At 42.8% G+C, this 25,734-nt stretch overlaps 1 protein-coding gene across 1 annotated transcript in view; it reads left to right on the top strand.

The window, feature by feature from the left end:
• LOC126412398 (semaphorin-2A-like) overlaps positions 1 to 25,734 on the top strand; it is a 425,849-nt gene that overhangs the window by 390,532 nt on the left and 9,583 nt on the right. Inside the window, exons 12-13 of the mRNA XM_050081975.1 lie at positions 16,900 to 17,097; positions 23,973 to 24,219. Coding sequence (XP_049937932.1) covers positions 16,900 to 17,097; positions 23,973 to 24,219 — 445 coding nt within the window. The remainder of the gene's footprint in view (positions 1 to 16,899; positions 17,098 to 23,972; positions 24,220 to 25,734) is intronic.

The following is a 25,734-nucleotide window of genomic DNA, read 5'->3' as shown; positions in this document are numbered from 1 at the left end:
CAACTCTGTACTGAAGGGACACGACGTGCGTGTGACGTAGGTGGCGTTGTGCCATCTCATTGGTCAACGCTCAGATGCACGCTCAGCATATCTGACATGCCAGATATTGCTCTGCACGTTCGGAAAGTCTCCCGAGCCTGCTGTTCCACGCTATGACGTCAGAAACTCGGCACGCTCAACGCCCAACGTTCGGATGCACGGTCCGTGTGCCGACGGCTTTACACTGTGTCGGCGATTGCTGCGCAAACACTGTCTCCACGAACGCGTACACCACCATTACTCTACCACGCAAACATTTGGGGTTACACTCGTCTGGTATGATGAGACATTGCTGGGGGTGGAAGGGGGGGGGGGGGGGGTTCCACTGGGCTTTGGTGGAACCAAACCGCACAATCAATAACCACGAGGGCTACGGCGGGACGAAGCCTCTTCGTCGTTTCTAGGTCGCCCAGTTTACATGCATAATACACAAAATCGAAATTGGGCATATTATTGAGATTTTTACAGTGGATGCTTCCGTAACGCAGGGAGCTGAAGTGTTTGGCGTTTCAAGATGCATCGTATCTAAGATACACGAGGTGTGCTACGAAAGTAATGAGACTGAGAACACTGCGGAGGATCTAGTAAGGTTGTGTTGTACCAACTGTATAGACCGTTGTGTTCATCACTTCCAAATGCTCAGTCCGAGTTTCAGCTCTCTACAGCCATCACGTGGTTTCTGAGATCGCCATCAGTGAAGTTCTCTCTTTTGTTGTATGTTACGAAAATGGAGCAGCGGAATTTAGAGCAATGTTATGCAATAAAGTTATGTGTTAATCTTGTGGAATCTGTTGTGGATTGGCAAGAGAGCCAACCCGGTATGAGAGGAAGCCGAAAGGCACGCGTTTTAGCTCACGCAGGCTGGCGTGAGGTCTGGAACAGGACAAGGAAATTAGACTTAGAAAAAACTGACGTAGCTGGTGGAATCCTTAACTTTAATCCATAAATGGTGAACGTCGCTCTTGACGGTACATGTTATACAGTATCAATAGTAACTGGTAATGGCGCCTTGCTAGGTCGTAGCAAATGACGTAGCTGAAGGCTATGCTAACTACCGTCTCGGCAAATGAGAGCGTATTTTATCAGTGAACCATCGCTAGCAAAGTCGGTTGAACAACTGGGGCGAGTGCTAGGAAGTCTCTCTAGACCTGCCGTGTGGCGGCGCTCGGTCTGCAATCACTGATAGTGGCGACACGCGGGTCCGACGTATACTAACGGACCGCGGCCGATTTAAAGGCTACCACCTAGCAAGTGTGGTGTCTGGCGGTGACGCCACAGAATCCACGAGTGTGACCTTTCGAAAGTTGAAACAGGCGTCTGGGGAACATTACATACCAAGATCGCAAGTTTTCCGCTGGCACAAATCATTTTTGGAAGGCTGAAAACACCTTGAAAATGGTTCTCTCTCAGGAAGGATTTCAGCATCAAAAATCGAATAAAACGTGGAAATAGTGCGTCTGCTTGTGAGATAAAATCGGTGTCTAACAATAAGGACAATAGGTGACCTATAAACTTAAAAGGAAAATAGAGAATTGAGACCGGACATTTTAAGCAGTTGGTGACTGCGTAGTCCCATGTCACACGGCCAGTTCTGTCAAGGAATTTTTGGCTTAAAAAAGCATTCTCGTTGTGCCACAGCCCCCTGTTCACCTAATCTGAGTCCGTGTGACTTTTCCCGAAATTGAAAAAGTCTTAAAATTATGTCATTTTGGGACTCTGGAGAACATTCAAAGCAATGTGACCCTACCACTTGAAGATTTTCAGCGCCGCTACCAAGACTGGGAACAACGGCTACGCCGATGTATAGCTTCCGAGGGAAACTACTCTGATGTGGACAATATTGTTGTCCAGTGATTGTTGTCGAGTGATTGTGACAGACGACTATTGAAGAGTATAGTGACAAAAAGTAAGAGGACGACAGCTACAGAGTCCACTACAGAAATGAGTGTCGCAATCGCGAACCCAGCCAGTAACCAAACAACAAAGAAGGGAGCTCCATGAGCAGGAAATCGCAGTGCGATATGGACTTCCAAAACCACTCACCAGTGACTTGGATACTCATAACGGGTAAATGTTGTGCCAAATCCGTGAAACTTGGAATATCGAACAATGGCGGAAAAACAGTTTTCAACTTTTGGTCAAATTTGCCTCTCAAGAGGGAAATATTTCAAGGGTTCCCTGATAATCTGGACAGCCATATAGTGGTATTCCGTGGGTTATTTGGTCTCTAAAATGTCACATTACTACCAAGGATTAAGTAACCATTTTAGCTGATCAGGTGCATCGGATGGTACAATGTTTGTTCCTGAACTGTTAAGCGGAATTTCAAGATGACACGGCCCCTGTTCACACAGCACGCATCTTCCATGACCGGATTTGTTGGCAGGGGTTGGACTGGTTTTGTGAGCACAGAGATCGATTTTCACATCTCCCCTGGCCACCACACTAACCAGATCTCAATACTGTTGAGCCTTTGTCATCTGCTATAGAGAGAGGAGCGCCTGATTGCTATCCGCTTCCGTCATCGTCTTCTGAATTTGTGACTATTTAGTAGGAAGAATTGCATAAGATTCCCTTGAAAACCATACAGAACCTGTTGAGACGTGGGACTTAGCGAAAGCAAGAAAAAGTGTGGACGTGGCCTAATCAGTTACCGATGGTCGCACAGTAAACACATACACTTTACATAAGGAAATAATTTTTTAAAAAACAATCATTAAAAATAATTGACTGCAACAAAATCTACACTGGCGGTTGAAGGCCTTGTTAAGAGAGAATTCACATTATTTGTCGGTTGAAGGCCACAAGCAATAGGAATAATTTATACAAAATATTATTTTTAAACAATTGACACAATGAGACCAAATAAAAAACTGGAGTGATCCACAGACAGTGCTCCAAGCAAGGATCGACCTGAGAAAAGTCCCTACAGCTGCGTAAGCGGCGAGACAGGCAGCCAAGAGTTATGCTCACCTAACAGGATGGCAACTCAAACTAGGGACAGTTTAGTGGCCCATCAATCCTCTTATCAAAATTTTCCTAACGTGTGATAACCAGCACAACGATGGAATAATTCAAGCGATGGTGAAGTGGCAGGCAGCACTGCGTCTTCAGAATCTGGTGTTTAAAACATCGAAAGGTAGAAGGAACCACTATAACCAGTGGTAGACAAAAGAAACCGCAATCTACACAGATATCAAACTACACGTCATGCCAGACGCATCGGCAAAACGAGGAAAATACACTGCCGCAAAAATAAGCTAACATCCAGGGCAGGTAACTGGGGTGTAAGTGGCCACTAGGCAGTAAAATACCGCTGGTTGCACTTCACTAAATAGTAACACAAAATTAAAAACTAATAACAGGCAGTAGAAGACGGCTAATAGATTCCGCCAACTCTACACGCTCCACTTCCTGCTGTTAGTCTCACGGCGACCCTCGAGCAGCAACGCACGAGGAAATGGCGTGATTACCAAAATGAAGGTTTCACTACTTGACTAATATTCACTCAACTACTGGGTCCGGTGGACAACGAGGTTGTGGCCTTTGCAAATACAGCCCCTCGATCCGACAATGACTGCGTGCCCGCCAGCGGTCCTGGCATGTCCACGCACTGCTGGACCTCTCTGCTACTCCGTCCTAACCAAACTACCGACGCACCCGACCCGGAAAACACTTCACGTCCTTCCAAAGATAGTATGGGTACTGTTGTTGTTGTTGTTGTGGTCTTCAGTCCTGAGACTGGTTTGATGCAGCTCTCCATGCTACTCTATCCTGTGCAAGCTTTTTCATCTCCCAGTACCTACTGCAACCTACATCCTTCTGAATCTGCTTAGTGTATTCATCTCTTGGTCTCCCTCTACGATTTTTACCCTCTACGCTCCCCTCCAATACTAAATTGGTGATCCCTTGATGCCTCAGAACATGTCCTACCAACCGATCCCTTCTTCTGGTCAAGTTGTGCCGCAAACTTCTCTTCTCCCCAATCCTATTCAATACTTCCTCATTAGTTATGTGATCGACCCATCTAATCTTCAGCATTCTTCTGTAGCACCACATTTCGAAAGCTTCTATTCTCTTCTTGTCCAAACTATTTATCGTCCATGTTTCACTTCCATACATGGCTACACTCCATACAAATACTTTCAGAAATGACTTCCTGACACTTAAATCTATACTCGATGTTAACAAATTTATCTTCTTCAGAAACGATTTCCTTGCCATTGCCAGTCTGCATTTTATATCCTCTCTACTTCGACCATCATCAGTTATTTTGCTCCCCAAATAGCAAAACTCCTTTACTACTTTAAGAGCCTCATTTCCTAATCTAATTCCCTCAGCATCACCCGATTTAATTAGACTACATTCCATTATCCTTGTTTTGCTTTTGTTGATGTTCATCTTATATCCTCCTTTCAAGACACTGTCCATTCCATTCAACTGCTCTTCCAAGTCCTTTGCTGTCTCTGACAGAATTACAATGTCATCGGCGAACCTCAAAGTTTTTATTTCTACTCCATGAATTTTAATACCTACTTCGAATTTTTCTTTTGTTTCCTTTACTGCTTGCTCATTATACAGATTGAACAACATCGGGGAGAGGCTACAACCCTGTCTTACTCCCTTCCCAACCACTGCTTCCCTTTCATGTCCCTCGACTCTTATAACTGCCATCTGGTTTCTGTACAAATTGTAAATAGCCTTTCGCTCCCTGTATTTTACCCCGGCCACCTTTAGAATTTGAAAGAGAGTATTCCAGTCTACATTGTCAAAAGCTTTCTCTAAGTCTACAAATGCTAGAAACGTAGGTTTGCCTTTCCTTAATCTTTCTTCTAAGATAAGTCGTAAGGTCAGTATTGCCTCACGTGTTCCAGTGTTTCTACGGAATCCAAACTGATCTTCCCCGAGGTTGGCTTCTACTAGTTTTTCCATTCGTCTGTAAACAATTCGTGTTAGTATTTTGCAGCTGTGACTTATTAAACTGATAGTTCGGTAATTTTCACATCTGTCAACACCTGCTTTCTTTGGGATTGGAATTATTATATTCTTCTTGAAGTCTGTGGGTATTTCGCCTGTTTCATACATCTTGCTCACCAGATGGTAGAGTTTTGTCAGGACTGGCTCTCCCACGGCCGTCAGTAGTTCCAATGGAATATTGTCTACTCCGGGGGCCTTGTTTCGACTCAGGTCTTTCAGTGCTCTGTCAAACTCTTCACGCAGTATCATATCTCCCATTTCATCTTCATCTACATCCTCTTCCATTTCCATAATATTGTCCTCAAGTACATCGCCCTTGTATAGACCCTCTATATACTCCTTCCACCTTTCTGCTTTCCCTTCTTTGCTTAGAACTGGATTTCCATCTGAGCTCTTGATATTCATACAAGTCGTTCTCTTATCTCCAAAGGTCTCTTTAATTTTTCTGTAGGCGGTATCTATCTTACCCCTAGTGAGATAGGCCTCTACATCCTTACATTTGTCCTCTAGCCATCCCTGCTTAGCCATTTTGCACTTCCTGTCGATCTCATTTTTGAGACGTTTGTATTCCTTTTTGCCTGTTTCACTTACTGCATTTTTATATTTTCTCCTTTCATCAATTAAATTCAATTATTTCTTCTGTTACCCAAAGATTTCTACTAGCCCTCGTCTTTTTACCTACTTGATCCACTGCTGCCTTCACTACTTCATCCCTCAAAGCTACCCATTCTTCTTCTACTGTATTTATTTCCCCCATTCCTGTCAATTGCTCCCTTATGCTCTCCCTGAATCTCTGTACAACCTCTGGTTCTTTTAGTTTATCCAGGTCCCATCTCCTTAAATTGCCACCTTTTTGCAGTTTCTTCAGTTTTAATCTACAGGTCATAACCAATAGATTGTGGTCAGAGTCCACATCTGCCCCTGGAAATGTCTTACAATTTAAAACCTGGTTCCTAAATCTCTGTCTTACCATTATATAATCTATCTGATACCTTTTAGTATCTCCAGGGTTCTTCCATGTATACAACCTTCTTTCATGATTCTTAAACCAAGTGTTAGTTATGATTATGTTGTGCTCTGTGCAAAATTCGACCAGGCGGCTTCCTCTTTCATTTCTGTCCCCCAATCCATATTCACCTACTATGTTTCCTTCTCTCCCTTTTCCTACACTCGAATTCCAGTCACCCATGACTATTAAATTTTCGTCTCCCTTCACAATCTGAATAATTTCTTTTATTTCATCATACATTTCTTCAATTTCTTCGTCATCTGCAGAGCTAGTTGGCATATAAACTTGTACTACTGTAGTAGGTGTGGGCTTCGTATCTATCTTGGCACAATAATGCGTTCACTATGCTGTTTGTAGTAGCTTACCCGCATTCCTATTTTCCTATTCATTATTAAACCTACTCCTGCATTACCCCTATTTGATTTTGTGTTTATAACTCTGTAGTCACCTGACCAGAAGTCTTGTTCCTCCTGCCACCGAACTTCACTAATTCCCACTATATCTAACTTCAACCTATCCATTTCCCTTTTTAAATTTTCTAACCTACCTGCCCGATTAAGGGATCTGACATTCCACGCTCCGATCCGTAGAACGCCAGTTTTCTTTCTCCTGATAACGACATCCTCTTGAGTAGTCCCCGCCCGGAGATCCGAATGGGGGACTATTTTACCTCCGGAATATTTTACCCAAGAGGACGCCATCATCATGTAATCATACAGTAAAGCTGCATGCCCTCGGGAAAAATTACGGCTGTAGTTTCCCCTTGCTTTCAGCCGTTCGCAGTACCAGCACAGCAAGGCCGTTTTGGTTAATGTTACAAGGCCAGATCAGTCAATCATCCAGACTGTTGCCCTTGGAACTACTGAAAAGGCTGCTGCCCCTCTTCAGGAACCACACGTTTGTCTGGCCTCTCAACAGATACCCCTCCGTTGTGGTTGCACCTACGGTACGGCTATCTGTATCGCTGAGGCACGCAAGCCTCCCCACCAACGGCAAGGTCCATGGTTCATGGGGGGGGGGAGTATGGGTACTAGATATCGATACATGCTGCAGCTGCCACTCGCGGACAGACAATGCTAGCAAACGTAGTGGTGCCAGTAAACAGAAGAAAATAAACGAGAAGCCACTTTATCTATTACACGATGCCAACCTACCAAAAGCCCCAACGCGAGCCGCACACGGCTCACCTGTAGTTATCCATTCTACTCGAAGCTGTTTTGAATGCCAACAGGTTTCCTATAGCGTGTTAGGAATGGCAATGTGTTGTGGTCTTCGTGTTTCCACACTTTTTTCCAACCCATATATACATAGGATGTAACAAAAAGTACGGACAAACTACTAGGATTTATAAGAATGCTGAGGAAACACCAAGAAAGGTTCACCCTACATTGATGATCCAAATGATCGTGCCATTGCCACCGTGAGCCCGGATCCCGCCAAGTGGCTTTACGTTCACGTGATTTGGTAAGTAACGTACATAACCAAAGCAGTGACGAAAAGACAACATTTCCAGCCAACAAACAGGCCATAAAGGCGAAAATCCGCAGAGATAAGCGACTGTGACATACGGTAAATTGTTGTTGTGTTGCACGTAAGATAATGTAGCTCGGAAACGGCAAGGTTAGTCGTCAATTCCACGTTACGATGGTGAACATCTGTGGAATCTGATTAAAGAACCGTGAAACTACGAGTTGGCGATAAGGTATTGGACATCCAAACTTCATCACAGGACCTGGAAGTTGCAGCCTTTCCGTCTCTGTTAGGAAGGAAAGGCGACGACCTCTGGGAGATCTGAAGACAGAGTACATACAATACTTGACGAGAAAGAAGAGTTGCTAGCACGTCGTTCAGCACACATTGTTGTATCTGGGGCTCTGCAGCAGACAAGCCCTACGTGTTCCCTTGCTGACTCAAGGGCATCGTCCATTGCGATTTTTCTTTTTTGGTCATCAGTCTACTGACTGGTTTGATGCGGCCCGCCACAAATTCCTTTCCTGTGCTAACCTCTTCATCTCAGAGTAGCACTTGCAACCTACGTCCTCAATTATTTCCTTGACGTATTCCAATCTGTCTTCCTCTACAGTTTTTGCCCTCTACAGCTCCCTCTAGTACCATGGAAGTCATTCCCTCATGTCTCAGCAGGTGTCCTATCATCCTGTCCCTTCTCATTATCAGTGTTTTCCACATATTCCTTTCCTCTCCGACTCTGCGTAGAACCTCCTCATTCCTTACCTTATCAGTCCACCTAATTTTCAACATTCGTCTATAGCACCACATCTCAAATGCTTCGATTCTCTTCTGTTCCGGTTTTCCCACAGTCCATGTTTCACTACCATACAGTGCTGTACTCCAGACGTACATTCTCAGAAATTTCTTCCTCATATTAAGGCCGGTATTTGATATTAGTAGACTTCTCTTGGCCAGAAATGTCTTTTTTGCCATAGCGAGTCTGCTTTTGATGTCCTCCTTGCTCCGTCCGTCATTGGTTATTTTACTGCCTAGGTAGCAGAATTCCTTAACTTCATTGACTTCGTGACCATCAATCCTGATATTAAGTTTCTCGCTGTTCTCATTTCTACTACTTCTCATTACCTTCGTCTTTCTCCGATTTACTCTCAAACCATACTGTGTACTCATTAGACTGTTCATTCCGTTCAGCAGATCATTTAATTCTTCTACACTTTCACTCAGGATAGCAATGTCATCAGCGAATCGTATCATTGATATCCTTTCACCTTGTATTTTAATTCCACTCCTGAACCTTTCTTTTATTTCCATCATTGCTTCCTCGATGTACAGATTGAAGAGTAGGGGCGAAAGGCTACAGGCTTGTCTTACACCCTTCTTAATACGAGCACTTCGTTCTTGATCGTCCATTCCTATTATTCCCTCTTGGTTGTTGTACATATTGCATATGACCCGTCTCTCCCTGTAGCTTACCCCTACTTTTTTCAGAATCTCGAACAGCTTGCACCATTTTATATTGTCGAACGCTTTTTCCAGGTCGACAAATCCTATGAAAGTGTCTTGATTTTTCTTTAGTCTTGCTTCCATTATTAGTCGTAACGTCAGAATTGCCTCTCTCGTCCCTTTGCTTTTCCTAAAGCCAAACTGATCTTCACCTAGCGCATTATCAATTTTCTTTTCCATTCTTCTGTATATTATTCTTGTAAGCAGCTTCGATGCATGAGCTGTTAAGCTGATTGTGCGATAATTCTCGCACTTGTCAGCTCTTGCCGTCTTCGGAATTGTGTGGATGATGCTTTTCCGAAAGTCAGATGGTATATCACCAGACTCAGATATTCTACACACCAACGTGAATAGTCGTTTTGTTGCCACTTCCCCCAATGATTTTAGAAATTCTGATGGAATGTTATCCATCCCTTCTGCCTTATTTGACCGTAAGTCCTCCAAAGCTCTTTTAAATTCCGATTCTAATACTGGATCCCCTATCTCTTCTAATTCTTCTTCTATCACATCAGACAAATCTTCACCCTCATAGAGGCTTTCAATGTCTTCTTTCCACCTATGTGCTCTCTCCTCTGCATTTAGCAGTGGAATTTCCGTTGCACTCTTAATGTTACCACCGTTGCTTTTAATGTCACCAAAGGTGGTTTTGAATTTCCTGTATGCTGAGTCTGTCCTTCCGACAATCATATCTTTCTCAATGTCTTCACATTTTTCCTGCAGCCATTTCGTCTTAGCTTCCCTGCACTTCCTATTTATTTCATTCCTCAGCGGCTTGTATTTCTGTATTCATGATTTTCCCAGAACATGTTTGTACTTCCTCCTTTCATCAATCAACTGTTTCTTCTGTTACCCACGGTTTCTTCGCAGCTACCTTCTTTGTACCTATGTTTTCCTTCCCGACTTCTGTGATGGCCCTTTTTAGAGATGTCCATTCCCCATCAAATGTACTGCCTCCTGCGCTATTCCTTATTGCTGTATCTATAGCGTTAGAGAACTTCAAACGGATCTCGTCATTCCTTAGTACTTCCGTATCCCACTTCTTTACGTATTGATTCTTCCTGACTAATGTCTTGAACTTCAGCCTACTCTTCATCACTACTATATTGTGATCTGAGTCTATATCTGCTCCTGGGTACGCCTTACAATCAAGTATCTGATTTCGGAATTACGATTGTAGTAACCACGAAATCATCGAGATTGGACTATGGATGAGTGCGAACGTGTCACCTTATCGAATGAATCACGTTTCTTGCTACACCAGATCGATGGTTACGTTCGGATACGTCGTCATCAACGCGAACGGTTGCTCGAAACATCCACCACGCCATGGATGCAGGCCGGGGGCTCCGGTATTATTCTATTGGAAATAACCACCATCGCTTCCATGGTAACTCAAAGAACCGCACCTGCTGTGGACTACGTGAACATTATATCGGGGCATCTGTATCTTTTCATACTTGATGTCTTCTCCTCCGGCGATACTATCTTCCAGCACGATAACTGCTCATAATACGAAGCCAAAATCGTGCTACAGTGTTTTGAGGAACGTGTTAGTGAACTCATGTAGATGTCTTGACCACTAAATTGTCTTGGCCTGAACCCGATGGAACAGATCTGGGGCACAATCTGGTGCCATCTCCGCACCCACAGAAATCGCTTCCATGATTTACATGAGCTATGTTTCCTGTGCGTAGACGTCTACTGCTGCCACGTTCTCGATTCCATGCCACGCAGAATCGCTGTTGTATTGCGTTGCAAAAGTTGTCCATGACACCAGTAAGGCGATATTACATATGGCTTACCAGTGTGTGATGCTGCTGAAGCTGTTGGGGCCAGTGCCTGTTAGTAGGCCACGAGTACGACACCAGACTTGAGTTGGCGTATCAATAGAATAATGGGAGCATAATTTTTGTGAGAGACGTAGGGGCTCTCTTCTTCCACACTCCATGAATTATGCAATGTTGACCGTTTCAGCTCCAGAGCATTTCTAACCGTCGGGTCCTTTGTCATCCAGGATGTCGTCTTCCCTGGGGCCTACACTGTAACATCCTCCTTAGAAATCTCTCCTTCAGCATCCTATCATCATGCTCTCTCCAATCATTTGTACAGATTACAGTTTTTTCATTAAAAGAATTTATTCTTAGTTCTTCCCTTATTTTTTCTTTTACAGTTTTATCTGGAAGAGTGCATCATTTTGCTCTTATTAAGAATCTGATTTTGGCTTTCTGTATCTATGTGGAGGCCCTAATGGCCTAATACGGCTTGATCATTTTTCTGACTTGACGTTGGCCCACGCACAACATATGAAAGGGCAGCATTGGTCAGCGTATGAAAGACACAGTTGCAGAGACTACAAATCCGGCGAAATAAGGCATTAAGCCGAGTCTACCACGTCACGTAGAATCTTCCAGCCCAGGGCATCCACGAAGCTGCAGATCAGCTTGGAATTTTGGAAATGAAGAACAATACCTATACCCTATACTACAGTAAATGAGCATCCAAGAATCCGGTAACACAGTCAGCTGAGGGACGCACCATACCACCACAGGCGTTACTACCATGAACATATGGCTACCACACGAAGACTCTTTTAACCTTCAGATTACACGTAGACACAAGAAATCAATCAATTTAAAACACATCACAAGGCTCCAACAACAAAGGCAGCTGTACTAGGTAGAGGGTCACAATGTTCTGGCTGATCAATGTATAGTAAGGCTCGCATTTTTGTAAATGTCTTTTGGCAATGAAGATGGCCACACAGTAGAAATCTGGTGTTGCAGTAAACAGTATTTACGACACTGAATGTTACCTTGGCTGGAGAGTCCTCGACAGCTGTAGATGCAACATCGGGCGGTCCTATGAAAGTGTGGTGGAATCTTGTATATTAATGATATACCACACATTGTTGATACCAACCTCAGATGATGTTATTAATGATGAAAAACTGTCTGAAGAAAAGGATGCACAAATACACACTGAGGAAAAGTCATGGGATAGCAACATGCTCATATACAGATGGCAGTAGTATCGCGGACACAAGGTAGAATACGGAAGAGCATTTGCGGAGCTGTTATTTGTACTCAGGTGATTCTTGGGAATAGATTTACTTCTTGATTATCGCCTCACGACGGGAATTAATAGATGTAGAAAGCGAAAGGCTAGTTGATGCTAGGCGCATGAGACATTCAGTTTCGGAAAACGTTCGGGAATTCAAATTTCGGAAATGTACAGTGTCAAGAGCGAGCCGAGAGTACCAAATTTCAGGCATTACCTGTCACCACCGACAATGCTGCGGTCGACGGTCTTCACTTAACGACCGTGAGAAACGACCTTTGCGCAGGATTGTGAGCGCCAACAGGAAAGCAACATTGCGAGAAATCAGTGTGGGACGTACGACGAGCATATCCGTTAAGACAGTGTAACAAAATCTGCCGTTAATGGGCTGTGGCAGCGGAGGACCGACGCATGTCTCCTGCACTTGTGATCATATTGGTTAGACCCTAGACGACTGGAAAACTGTGTCGTGGTCAGATGTGTCCCGATTTCAGTTGGTAAGAGCTGATGGTAGTGCTCGAGTGCGGTGCAGACCCCATGAAGCCATGCACTCAAGGCACTGTGCAAGCTGGTGGTGGCTCCATTATGATGTGGGTTGTGTTTATACCGAATCGACTGGTACAAATAAATCGATTGTTGACTGGAAGTAGTTTTTCACTTACTTGTAAACCATTTGTAGCCATTTACACTTTATATTCCTAAAGAATAATTGTACGACGTTGTGGTCTCCTGACCTTCATTGCTTACATATTCCGCCCTCACAACCATATTCCGCACATCAAGACGCTTCATTCGAACCCAAACTCGATAAGGTCAGTGTTGTATGAATTCATGTAAACGATATGCAATTAACAAGTAAGGGCACCGTGGTTGAAATACTTGAGGCTGGCGTACACACATACATTCCAGACATGACGGTCACAGAAGCTTTTAGTTCAGGAGAGAAACCGCACAACGGGACGCCGGTCCCTTCAGAGGACAACCCAGTCTATGTCGGCCAGTGACCGCCCGTGTAGTGGACAGCATGGGCCCGAGTAAAAGGGGGCAACAACCCCATGTTCGGCTACATTGTGTGGGAGCAGTCAGCCTACGAATTCTTTACTCATAGCATACAGTTTCAGAGATTTTTACAGGGAGACAGCAAACACCAAACGCCCATCCTACAGGTTTTCGGATTGGTCGCCTTAAACGAAACGTCATTCTCCTGTTTTAGAAGAGCAATGCTGATTGGCAGACTATATTTCTGATGCCTTGAGCTTAAGGAATAATGGAAGAGACCGAAGGATATAGCCCTTCATTTCTGGCGAGGAGAGGCGCCGTTCCGTTGTTGCTCTTGGAACGAGGAACAAGTCTCTCCTCAGTACTTCTCTGGGAGAGCACCTTCGTCGAGAGTGAATCGAAATGCTACTCTATATTGAGTCATTGTGATTAAGCATTGTTGACTGTGTTGGCCGACACACTTATTGTGCGGTGTGAATGGACAGAGTTTTAGTTAAACGCCTGCGAGCGAATTTTGAGTGGCATCGCGGTGGACTGGTTATCTGACCGGTGTACCACGCCAATAGTTAGACTAGGGGCGAATATGAATCCTTGGCTTCATCAAGGCATAGGGAGAGTTTGATTGGCGAAGGTCAATCCAGATAGAACGAGAGTTATCTTATTTGTCAGCAGCGAGAGTCGCAGACAGCAGTCATCGCAGCTTCCGGTATTGTGCGCTACAGCTATTGCGAGCCCCCCATATCTCCTCCACAACAGTACACTTCACTGCATTTCACACGCGACAGCCTCGACCGTACCTAGCAACATTCTAGTTATTCGAGTTGAGTAGGCGCGCCTCTCAGCCATTCTGCCAAGTCAACAAACATCTTAAACTTTGTATAGAAATTTCATTAGCGAATCCTATCCTTGAGAGGTAACTTCACATTCCGAAAAGAACCAGGATATAACTTGTTCAATTCATAACTAAAAGTGCCATTGTGATTTCTCAGAAGTTTTGCAAAATAAATAATAAGTTTCGTCAGTTTCATGTTTTTCTTACACTAACTAGCACTACTCCACTACCCAAGTATCCCACTAGTTACGTAAGGAATTTTGTGAATTTTTGTGTCATTTCCTTACAGCGGACGACTCCAGAAGACATTTACTGCTGAAAGTTTTTCAGGCATTTCTCTTTAGAACGTTAGGAGCGTCTGTCTGACTTCTGTAGTAGTGTGGGGGGGGGTGGAAATTGCATCTTGCAGGAGCCACAGGGTAAAGGGTACATCTCATATTAATTCGTTGCGCAAAATAACAGAATAACAGATCAACCCCACACCTCAGACAATGTCACCAGGCCACAGTTGTTCGCTGTTTGAAGAACATTCTGGGCAGTTAGAGCGAATGATCTGGCCACCCAGATGGCCCGATATGAATCCCACTGAATATTAACGAGACATAATCGAGAGGTCAGTTGATGTATGAAATCCTGCACCGGCAACGCTTTCGTAATTATGGACGGCTACAGCGGCAGCGGGGCTCGATATTCCAGCACGGTACTTCCAAGACTTGTTGATTCCATGCCACGTAGAGTTGTTGCTCCACGTCCTGTTACAGGAGGTATGCAAGATATTAAGAAATATCCCGTGGCTCTTGTCACTTCAGTGTACAGTCAGATGTTGGTAAGGTCTCTAAGTGGTGCAAGATTTTGCAGCTTGCTTTAACTTTTCAGAAACGTCAACCTGTACACTTTAAAAATGCATCCGCAATGTGTGACAGTTGGAATCAATCGACTCATGTAACAAGCGGTCGCAGATTGCTACGAAATGATCACATAGGCCCCGTCATAACTAAGGTAGGTGGCAGACTTCAGTTCAATGGTAGGAAACTGGGAAAAAGTTATCAGTCTGCAAATGAGACTGCTTACAAAAATCAAGAGAAACCCATCACAAAACATTGCTTAAGAGGGCGGGATCCATACCAAATTGGACTAATTGGATGTATGGAACGTATACAAATAAGGGCAGAACGAATGGTCATTTGCTTGCTTTTCCAATGGGAGAACTTTTTTGTAAACACTGGAGTGGCAGAGGCATGAAAATGTGCGCCGCCAATTTTCCCGCAAGAGCTAACTTACTGACCTCCAGTTGCCAGCATTAACTGAAATCTGCGGATATACTACAGTCTCCTACGTGTTACACCAATAGGAACGTCAAAGAAAAGATTAGTCCAATTACAGAGTGCATATTGGCATTTATGCTGTCATGTTACACGAGTGAAATTGTATAAATACTACCGAGTACAATAGAAAGCTATCCTCTGCCACGGAGATCAAAGTTCTTTACAGGGTATATGGGTAGATATTCTCATTGTCTCAGTGTCTCATTGTCTCAGTATCCTCGCTACCAAACAGTTCTCAATCCAGTCACAAATTTCACTTGATACCCTATATGACTGAACTTTTGACAATAAGCGTAGGTGATTTAAATGCTTTTCGGAAATCAAGAAACACTGCATCTACCTGGTTGTCTTGATCCAAAGCTTTCAGTAGGTCACATTAGGAAAGTGCGAGTTGGGTTTCACGTGATCGACGTTTTCGAAATCCGTGCTGCTTGGCATTAAGGTCATTCTGTTCAACATACTTCATTATGTTTGAGCTCAGGATATGTTCTAAGATTGTACAACAAATCGATGTCAACGGTATTCTATTTTAGTTTTGTGGATCACTTCTATCACCATTCTTGTAGATGATTATGACACGTGCCTTTTTCAAAGAACTGGGCAAGGTTATTTGGTCGAGAGATCTAAGATAGGCTACAGTTAGAAGGGGGAGTAACTCAGCTATAAATTCGATATAGAATCTGTCAAGGATTCCGTCGGGGCATGGAACTCCGTAGGTGTACATTTTAACGATATCAGCTGTTTCTCAACACTAGTACTTATTTCATTTATCTTTTCAGTTGCACATGGATTTAATTGGGAGAATTGTCCTTGGTCTTCCTTTGTAAAGGAACATTTGGAAACGGAGTTAAGCATTCCGGCTTTTGCCTTGATACCTTCTGTTTCAGTTCTTCTCTCATCTGCTAGGGCTGGACACTAACTTTGGTGCAACTAACAGACTGTACATACTACCACAGCATTTTGTGAAACTCCATTTGACAATACTCTGCTACAGTAATCACTGAAGGCATCACACATTGCCGTCTTGACAGCTAAACGTGTTTCATTCAGCATCTCAATATCTATAGCGCTACGCTCTGTTTTACGTGTATTATGCAGTAATCTCTGTTTCTTTAGAAGTGACTTTACAGTGACTGTACACCATGAAGGTTTCCTCCCATTATGAACTGTTCTGCTGGGTGCGTATCTAATCAGTGCGTGGTCCATTCTCTTAAACTTGAGCCAGAGTTCGTCTAAGTGGTCCTGGTCTGTGCTAAAAGCTACAAGTCCTCACTGACCAATGACACTACTGTTTTTTTTCTAGTGCACTATATATATATATGTTTGTTTCAATTATGCATTGTACTTTGGTAATCATTGTTGCCATTTTCTAACCGATTCATCGTAGCTGATAACAGTTTTGATGTGGACATCCTCAAAGAGGTCAGCTCTACTTGTTGCCATTATATCCAATACATTTCCATCGTCGTGGAACTGAACGGTTGGTAGATTACGCAAGTAATGTTTAAATCTTCTTTACCTCCTGAACCCAACGCCTATCGCCATCCGTAGCCTGCCACAGTTGGCAAACACTTTGAAGCTCGTCTAAATAGTTGAATACTGCGGGCTGTGCCCTCATCTCGTCAGACGCTTCAGGGTGACCACAGGTGTTTAGCACAGGGAGCGATCACCGACGGCGTGCCCACCCGCAGGTTGCTGCAGGACGTGACGGAGAGCCGGCCCGGGATCTGCGACGGCAGCGCCGCGCGGCGCGTGCTGGCAGCCACGTGGGGGCAGAGCGTGCACCTGGGCTGTTTCCACCGCGTGCCCAGGGCGCTGCGAGGACACCACTTCTCCTGGACGCACACGCCGTTCTCGCCAGGGGCGCTGCCGGCGCCCATAGCATACAGGTGAGTCCACAAGGAATGTCGCCTCCAAATTCTCGACCAAATACCTCCCACCTGGCACTCCATCCTGCATTCTATGAAAGATATAAAACGTGAATCACTCAGGAGATATGCTCTGTGTCATTGTAACTTCATACACCAGCACATCATCAGTGGGTACGTTATGATAAAAGTTGGATTTTCTTGTGACAGGTAGGACGGTCACCAGCCTGCATTTATACTTTTAGTATTGTTACAAGGCCTAGTAATATATGAGGGGCATGAAAGGCGTCACGTATTGTGTGATGGCTGTCAAGGAACAGAGGTATGACGTGTGGTATTACATAATCATCACCTGACAGAAATTGAAAGGAACCTCACTGTTGATCTCCATTTCCCCATCTCATTGAGCAAATTTCCAGATTTATCGGCCATCATATGAGACAATGGTTCGATGTTGGATTGCATGGACATTTGAGGGTTGCCATACTTGTCATCAAGGTTCCTGTCATTCACGTCTGACCACCACAATGAAGATTCGCCCTGTTATGCACTAAGCACATAATAGCCCCTTCACTTCTCCACCTGCTGTCAAAGAACAAGTTATAGACTCACTGCAGCCCTCTGTGTCATCTGGCACTATTGGTCAGAGACTAGCAGCAGCCAGATCACTGAAGATTCGCGCCTCATATCCTGAATGACCGTCATCGACGAGTATGGTGCAGACCTAGGGAGAGACCCAATTCTTCCAGTATTTTGGACAGGCACAGCTATTTTATTCCGGCATCGTGGTGTGAGGAGCCATTGGGTATGACTTCAGATCGTGGTTGGGAGCGATTGACGAAATGGCACAGTAATGCATCTTTATGTGATATCTGTCATGTGATTATATCATGATGTCACTTTTCAACTGGACAATGCATGACCATACATGGCACGTATTTCCGTGAACTGTCTGCCTGATACTGAGGTCCTCCTGAAGCCATAAAGATCCGCAGATATGCCCATGATAGAAAATATGAGCGACCACCGCCGACATCCCCTCCTTCCCAGTGACAATTTCCAAGACTCCAACGACTACAGTTGCGGCTTTGCTCAGGATAGGATACAACGGCCTTATGACATCTCACCTAACCGGATGCAGACATCCAGTCCACAGGAGGTACAAGGTCATGCTGATAAACGGGCTCATATTGCTAAATAATTAGTAAATTTGACACATGTTGGTAATTACTAAATGCATACTGGCTTCGCGTGGGTGGCATTAAGTATTTACAAGAAGGCGACTTTTCTGGTGCAGCGATAAGATACTACGTACACAAAACATTCTTCGTGAATCAGTCTGTCTATTAAAGAAAACTATATCAAAATCCCTACAGTAGTTTCTGAGACCAGTCTTCATCTACAGACACGGAAACGCGGCGGCGAACTTATGGTACATTATGGTACAGTGAATTTGCTCTAGATATTTATAGATAGTATACATAAAGCCGCCCCTTCCCCCCTCCCCCACCCCGTCCCCCCCGCAGAAAACCAGTTTATCTAATACTGCACACCGTATCACAATCTGTACTCTGTACAGTAATTTGTGATCTTAGCCTTCACATACAGAGAGAAAACCGTGCAGGGGGAGTTTAATGTACGACATATATAGAACATACACATAGATATATAGAGTCCGATCAAGCTCCGCTGCTCTCTGGAGTTGCGAGAGTGTTCACTTTAGTGATTTTCCCTACAGATACTTCCTTCCTCTGTAGTTGGCCAGTTCGTAGCTCCTATAACTGGCACATGATGTCACACCAAATGCTAATTAGATACGGAATAGATAACATATACATTAATACTCATCATTAATATGACAATAAATTATACCCTAAAACCATCCACGTGATTCAATCTATCTATTGAATAAAATCGTATCAAAACCCCTACAGCAGTTTCTGAGATTAGCCTTCACATACAGAAAGAAAAGCGCGGCGAAAAATTTCAGATTATAATTATTACAGATGATTGTTCTGAAATGATTAATGTCATTTCATTTAACACAATATTATTCCACGTATAGCAGGTATATGGGCTGTAATACGCCTTACTGTGTTCAGCCGCACAACTCAATTGCTTTCATCTAGCTTGGATCAAGAACATTTAAATTATTTGGTTACTTTATCGGAAACACCTTAAGTCTTCTTCCAATACCCAACATTTTTCATTGTCGACTACAAGTAAATGAGTTTTCCATAAAAATGAAGCTACTCAATCTTCAAACTGCTCATACAGCACAATTCTTCACAATCAGCCTCACAAAAGTATTTCCCATGAATGTTCTGTTACCCTAGCGTCTGAAATATTGCTTTCTATCATTCCTACACTAATTATATTAATCTTTTCTCTGCTCTTCCGGGACGACTGTCACCCTTGACCATTAACCACGGAACGACTACCTCAGTCCCGTCCTACTTCATGTTGCCTGTCTCCTTGGCGCGAAAATGTAACGACCAGAAACTTCTAGCATATCCAAGACTTCCACCAGGCCACTGAGCCACACGAAATTATTTTAGCAATATCACTACCACAGCAAATGAGGAGCTAATACCGATATTTATGGATAGTTGTGCCTCTGGAACAGTTAGAGATTTTCGATCTCATACCGAGGCTTAGCACTCTTAGTTCATTCTGAACACTGTTCGCAACTCGAAGGAGGAGAAGATGCTATTGACAGTAGACAAAGTACACTCTGTCTTACACCATATGGTGTCATTCGCAGTATAGATGCAGATTCTCAACGTGTTTGCTAATCTAACGACAGTTTTCCATAGGTTTCCTTGACTGCTCGACTATTTTTGATAAATTAGGTAAGTACTGTTTTCCTAGCATGAAGTCAATCTTTTCGAAAAGATCTCGGAAGAATTTAACACTTCATCTCATCTGTGATGACATATTTTTTCACAGCTAATAAGTTGTCTGTATAAAATCTTTATTGCCGTTAGCTGTGCAGTATCGACCAAATATCGTGTGTGATAATACTGACATTACATATATGCATTCGAGCAGTGACCATGTTGCGACGCCAAGCTTTAATCTAATGTATTTTACTTTTCACGACAGTGAGAAGAAATACTTGTCGTATGATATAATAGGTGGTGTCGACGTTTCAGGAACAAGGGCTTGTCGTATAGCGAAGTTTGAGAGACAGGGAAGCGAGCCAGGCCCAGTTTGGAGCGGCTCGGTGGATTAACGACGGTGGCGTAGTACACTGACGAGGCAGTGCGGTTTTTAGATGGTTCCTCACGCTCGGTTAGGCTAATACTGTGCTAGACCCAACTTCTGTCTCAAAGAGTAAGATAGCCAAACAGTTAGAGACGATAACATGCACAGAAAAATTCATACGATTTATGACAGAACGGCTCGCACGACTTCCCTCCCTGATGTTACCTTAACGACTGTGGCCTCAGAAATTGCACCCGAACACTAATGTAAGAAACTGAATAATAATTTCACAAATCCTGTAAAAGAGGACCACCTACTAGGTGGGATAGAAGATGGGGAAGGAAAAAGAAATTTTCTTTTATGAAGATAGGTGGTTGCTAGCCTTCACAAGCACGTTATTTTAGGTACAGTGAAATATGTATGATATTTTCAGACCGTATATCCCTGTTCATATGCGCTATACAAAAAATTTGAACATAAAGTAGGGAGTGATGTAGATCAACTGTTCAGCATAACAATTTTAATTGCTACATACATTGTACGTTTGTAGTTCTTTTTACCCTGCCTGTGTCATAAACTGACTAAATATTGAGCCCCATTCTAGTTGTACTTCCTTGCCTGATGATGTGTTGGCATGGACTTGAAGCACTAGTACTTGGTCATTATGTATATGGCAGATAGCAACATTCCACATCACATGCAACAGTTAGGACATCATTATTCTAGTTATTTGGCGGTAAAGCATTAAAAGTAACTGCTATAGGCATTACTTCTAGCTGCATGTGTCTTCTGTAAGTATTCATCAGTCCACTTGCTTCCACAGTTCGAAGTGCTTGTTTTATATATGCAGTGTTTTTAGACAAATGTTTTATACCAATATACGCTGTTTAAGTAAGTAGCTGACTATATAAAACGCTCATATAATTTTATAGTCCCTTTTCGTTTATAAAATTGTATACTATTCTTTCGTATTACATTCTTATTTGCCAGAGAGTTTCTCGTATGTGTCTATCACTTAGCAAATAACACAAATATAATACTAATCAATGATGAATGGAAACCTTTGCTGTTCAAGGAATATTATTACACTTCAATTTTATAGAGTAAGTTTGAACTTAGTTTACGGGGGGTAAATATCAACACCGTTATAATGTATCAAACATCAGTATAGCCACACAATTCATTGAAGTAGCTACAGCTGCTCCTCAGAAAGGTACAATGAAAGCTATCTGCTTTATAAATCTGTTCATTATGGTGCCTCTCAGCAACCATAAACTAATTCGGTGCAACTACACTGAGCAGATGACTTGTCTAAATGTTCTGTCACTTCTGCTTGCTAGTGGTGTGGTGTGCAACTAAACCAAGGTGCATATTACAAATCGAAAATTAAAGATACAACTGTACTGACTGACATGTTTAAGCTTCCTGCAAGTGTTGCACTTTTGGGCTGTTGGCATTTGATACACCTGATGTTCTAATGATTAACCCTGCACTGCCTATCGAGAAGTGGAAAAGTAAAGTATTTTTGAACATTAAGAACGATTTACCTTATATTATAAGCTCAATTACTAGGATTTATTGTATGGGCAGATCATATGTCTAAGGTAGGTGTTGAAGTCTATACAGAAGCATTCTTTATGTTAGTAAAGTAATTGTTTCCATGTCAACAGCAATTAAGGTATTTTGTAACAAGAAACACTTTTTATGCAACGCAGATGCCGACAGTAGCAATTCATATCAGAAATAGTTTTAAGAAGCACAACGTAAACATGTAGCGACTGCTTAGGTCTAACTGCAGCCTATGATACTGCCTGGCATTAGATACTCCTGCTCAAACCCACAACTGCCATTACATGTCAGAAGCTAACCATTCTAATTGGCAACCTGCTGAAAAATAGATGCATCTAGGTAATCTCAGATAAATCTGGAACTAGAGTTCACGAAATAAATCATGGTACTGTATAAAGTTCTTCTTTCACCCTACTCCTTTTTAATTTGAGCATATAATACCTTCCAGGAAAAAGTTCTGGAAATGTATCTATGTTAGTGATATTACTTCAATCACTAATGAATAAAGCTTTATGGTTTCTGAAGTAACAGTAACTTCAGACCTGAAGGCATGGAATGAAACTCGAAACATTATGCTCTTAGATCGAATGATTCAATTATTAATAAAAATAATAAACTGTATTTGATATCTTAGTCAAGAATACCCAGAATAATAATGAAATTGTAGTAACAAATAATTTACTGAGATGTAATTGGAAAAGGTGATATAATCCCACTGTTAAATTCCATTTCTAATAAATTATACGTTACTGATTCTATAACATGTATCTTAAATATTATTAGGTTATTATTTTAACTAAAAAGGTTAAGGAAAGAAAATTAACAATAAAACTCATATTTGCTTTAAAACAACAAGTCATACAATTACTTGTGTAATAATTATGATTTATTGTAATTAATTAATTTTTATTTATTGTGAATGAACTAAATTCAACCTCAAGAAATGAAAAAGACATTTTGATAAACCTGACATAACAGGCAGAATAAACAAAATTTATTTTATTTATCTGAATGTGATTATTTCATAATCCATTTGTATTACAAATAAACTGTAATAAAAATTATTTATACAAATTATATTATGATATTTAATCTAGGCAACAGTTTCCTTTCATAATAAAATGAACAAAAAACAAAAATAACAAAATATGTAATCAGGATATTGCGATTTACAGGGCGTAATTATAGTACTTTACTAATTACCTGTATCATAAACAAATTTCCATAATACACTTTTTTGTATGTCTACCTGTGTCACATTATTTGAAAAGCATTTCTATTAGCCCATTACTTTTTCATTCTTTCTAATCTTGCTTTCCTTTTTTCTTCAGGGATTTGGATTGTTCCTTTGGTTTTTATTTTGACTTTCAAACTCTCTTTATTATCTTTTATTTATTTGCTTACTTGTAGTCTTAACTATGAGCTTATTTTCTGTGGTTAAGAGCTCTCTGAAGTCCTTTTTCTGTTTCGTAAACCAATTTGGTTGTGTTTTTTCGTTGCAGAAGCAATAAAATTTTTTTGTTGATCTATTCGGATTTTTGCGGTGGATGTGTCCATAAGAATCAGTTCCTCTTTTGATCATTGTGTCTGAGAGTTTCTCGCTAGTTCGATGAGGGGTTTTGTTTCTCATACGGATTAATTTGTTGTTATGGCATTTGAGGCTCTATTTTTTACTAGTCCAATTTGGAATGTTTTTGAAGAAGTGTATTCACCTATATATCAAATCAGCGCACAGTCCACGCCAGAATGAAAATTCACTCTCGAAGCAAACCTTCAGGTTGTGGGTAATATATGCCTTGTCAATATCTTTTCCTCCATGTGTGCTAGTCCCAGAACGTTGATGGAGAACTCTGAAGTTCGGAAGGTGGGAGATGAGGTACTGCCGGATGCATAACCATGACGGTGGAACCATACGTCGTTGTCGAATAGCTCAGTCGGTAGAGCACTTGTCAGCGAAAGTCAACACAGCCGGTCCACGATATTCATGTTTTTTTTTTTTTTTTCCTCAAAAGTCTGACTCAAAGCTCTGGAGATAATAAGGAAGAAGGAATGTAAATGAAGACGCACAGTATTTTCGTTGTTTTCTCCTTGCTCTCGTGAAAGTTTTTCGGTTCCTCCAGCAGGTCTGACAAGTACGTGGAGACGTCGGAGCACGGCCTGGTGGTACTGTCGGTGACGGAGGCGGACGCGGGCCGCTACGACTGCTGGCTGGGCGGCGGCCTGCTGTGCGCGCTCAACGTCACCGTGGACGCGTACCGCTGCGCGGCGCCCACGCAGTCGCGCGACTACCGGCAGGTCTACTCGGACTGGTGCCGCGAGTTCGACAAGTACCGGCGCGCCATGCAGGCGTGGCAGGAGCGCAAGGCGGTGAGCTCCCAAAAGTCCTTCTCCTGTACCAGTATCTCGACGGTCATTGAAGAGCCAGGCGTACGAAGGGCTACATGAAAATTGAGGGACCGTTTCCTAACGAATTGAAATTATCTCGTCATGTTTGTTCCTATACGTGTCATTTCTCCAACACTTGTAGGCTGCTCGTCACCAACACATTTATCTTAAGAAATGATGTAACCTAACAGTCATATAAGAGGGAAGCCCATTGAAAGCCAAGAGCCACCAACATTTTTAACGTCATCGCCGTAAAAGTAGGGTATGCACTTTTAAATGGGCTGTAACCTAGTACACTACCAGAATGGAATGCAACACCTTCAAAGGCTAAGTCATTTTATTAACAAGTGATGTGACAAGTAGTGAATGATTGTATGAATATGTGATAAAAATTCAGCCCAAACGAAAAACACGTGTCATAGAAAAAAGTGCCGAAACAGTCGCATCAATATACAGTCTAGCCCACTCCTGGCTGCAACACAGGCGTGTATTCTCGCATGCAAAACATCATGAAGGTGCCAAAGAGCAACCTGCAACAGAATGCCCCAAGCATCTTGCACCTTTTGCTGCTATTTATTGGTTCTTGCAGGCTCTGGTGAACGAATATGTTCCTGCTTCATGTCCCATAAGTGTTCAATTGGGTTCCCGGGTTCAATTCCCGGCGGGGTCAGGGATTTTCTCGTCATGACTGGGTGTTGTGTGATGTCCTTAGGTTAGTTAGGTTTAAGTAGTTCTAAGTTCTAGGGGACTGATGACCATAGATGTTAAGTCCCACAGTGCTGAGAGCCATTTGAACCATTTGAACCATTTGTTCAATTGGTGAGAGATCTTGTGATCTTCATGGCCACAGCATTTGTTTGACACCATGATGACCACATTTGTCGCAGCAGCCGTACTTAGACGTGCATTGTCCTGCTGAAAAACACAACATCTTCCTATCGAAGGAATGGCTGTAGCACACCTGCAATGTATGGGGCACTGATTGCTTTACCCTGCAGAAACATCAAATGTGACCGCGATATGCAATTTCTGCACCCTCCACATCATGAGATGGGTGAATGCACTCTAGGATAGGTAGCTAACCAGGTCTCTGCCATACACGTGTACGTCAAAAATTGTTCAAATGGCTCTGAGCACTATGGGACTTAACATCTATGGTCATCAGTCCCCTAGAACTTAGAACTACTTAAGCCTAACTAACCTAAGGACATCACACAACACCCAGTCATCACGAGGGAGAGAAAATCCCTGACCCCGCCGGGAATCAAACCCGGGAACCCGGGCGCGGGAAGCGAGAACGCTACCGCACGACCACGAGCTGCGGACACGTGTACGTCCATCACTTGCACACGCACAGAACCTACTCTCACCACTGAAAACAACAGAGCGCCATTGCTGTCAACAGTTGACTCTTTCACGACACCAGTGTAGCCATGCTCGGCGGTGTTTGTGGTAACCTGACCAGAGGCACATGTGATCTCTAAAAAACGGTTCAAA

The sequence above is a fragment of the Schistocerca serialis genome, chromosome 7 (assembly GCF_023864345.2).
Source record: "Schistocerca serialis cubense isolate TAMUIC-IGC-003099 chromosome 7, iqSchSeri2.2, whole genome shotgun sequence".
NCBI lineage: Eukaryota > Metazoa > Arthropoda > Insecta > Orthoptera > Acrididae > Schistocerca > Schistocerca serialis.
Note: the sequence above shows the minus strand (reverse complement) of the source record. Positions and strands in the feature narration are given on the sequence as shown.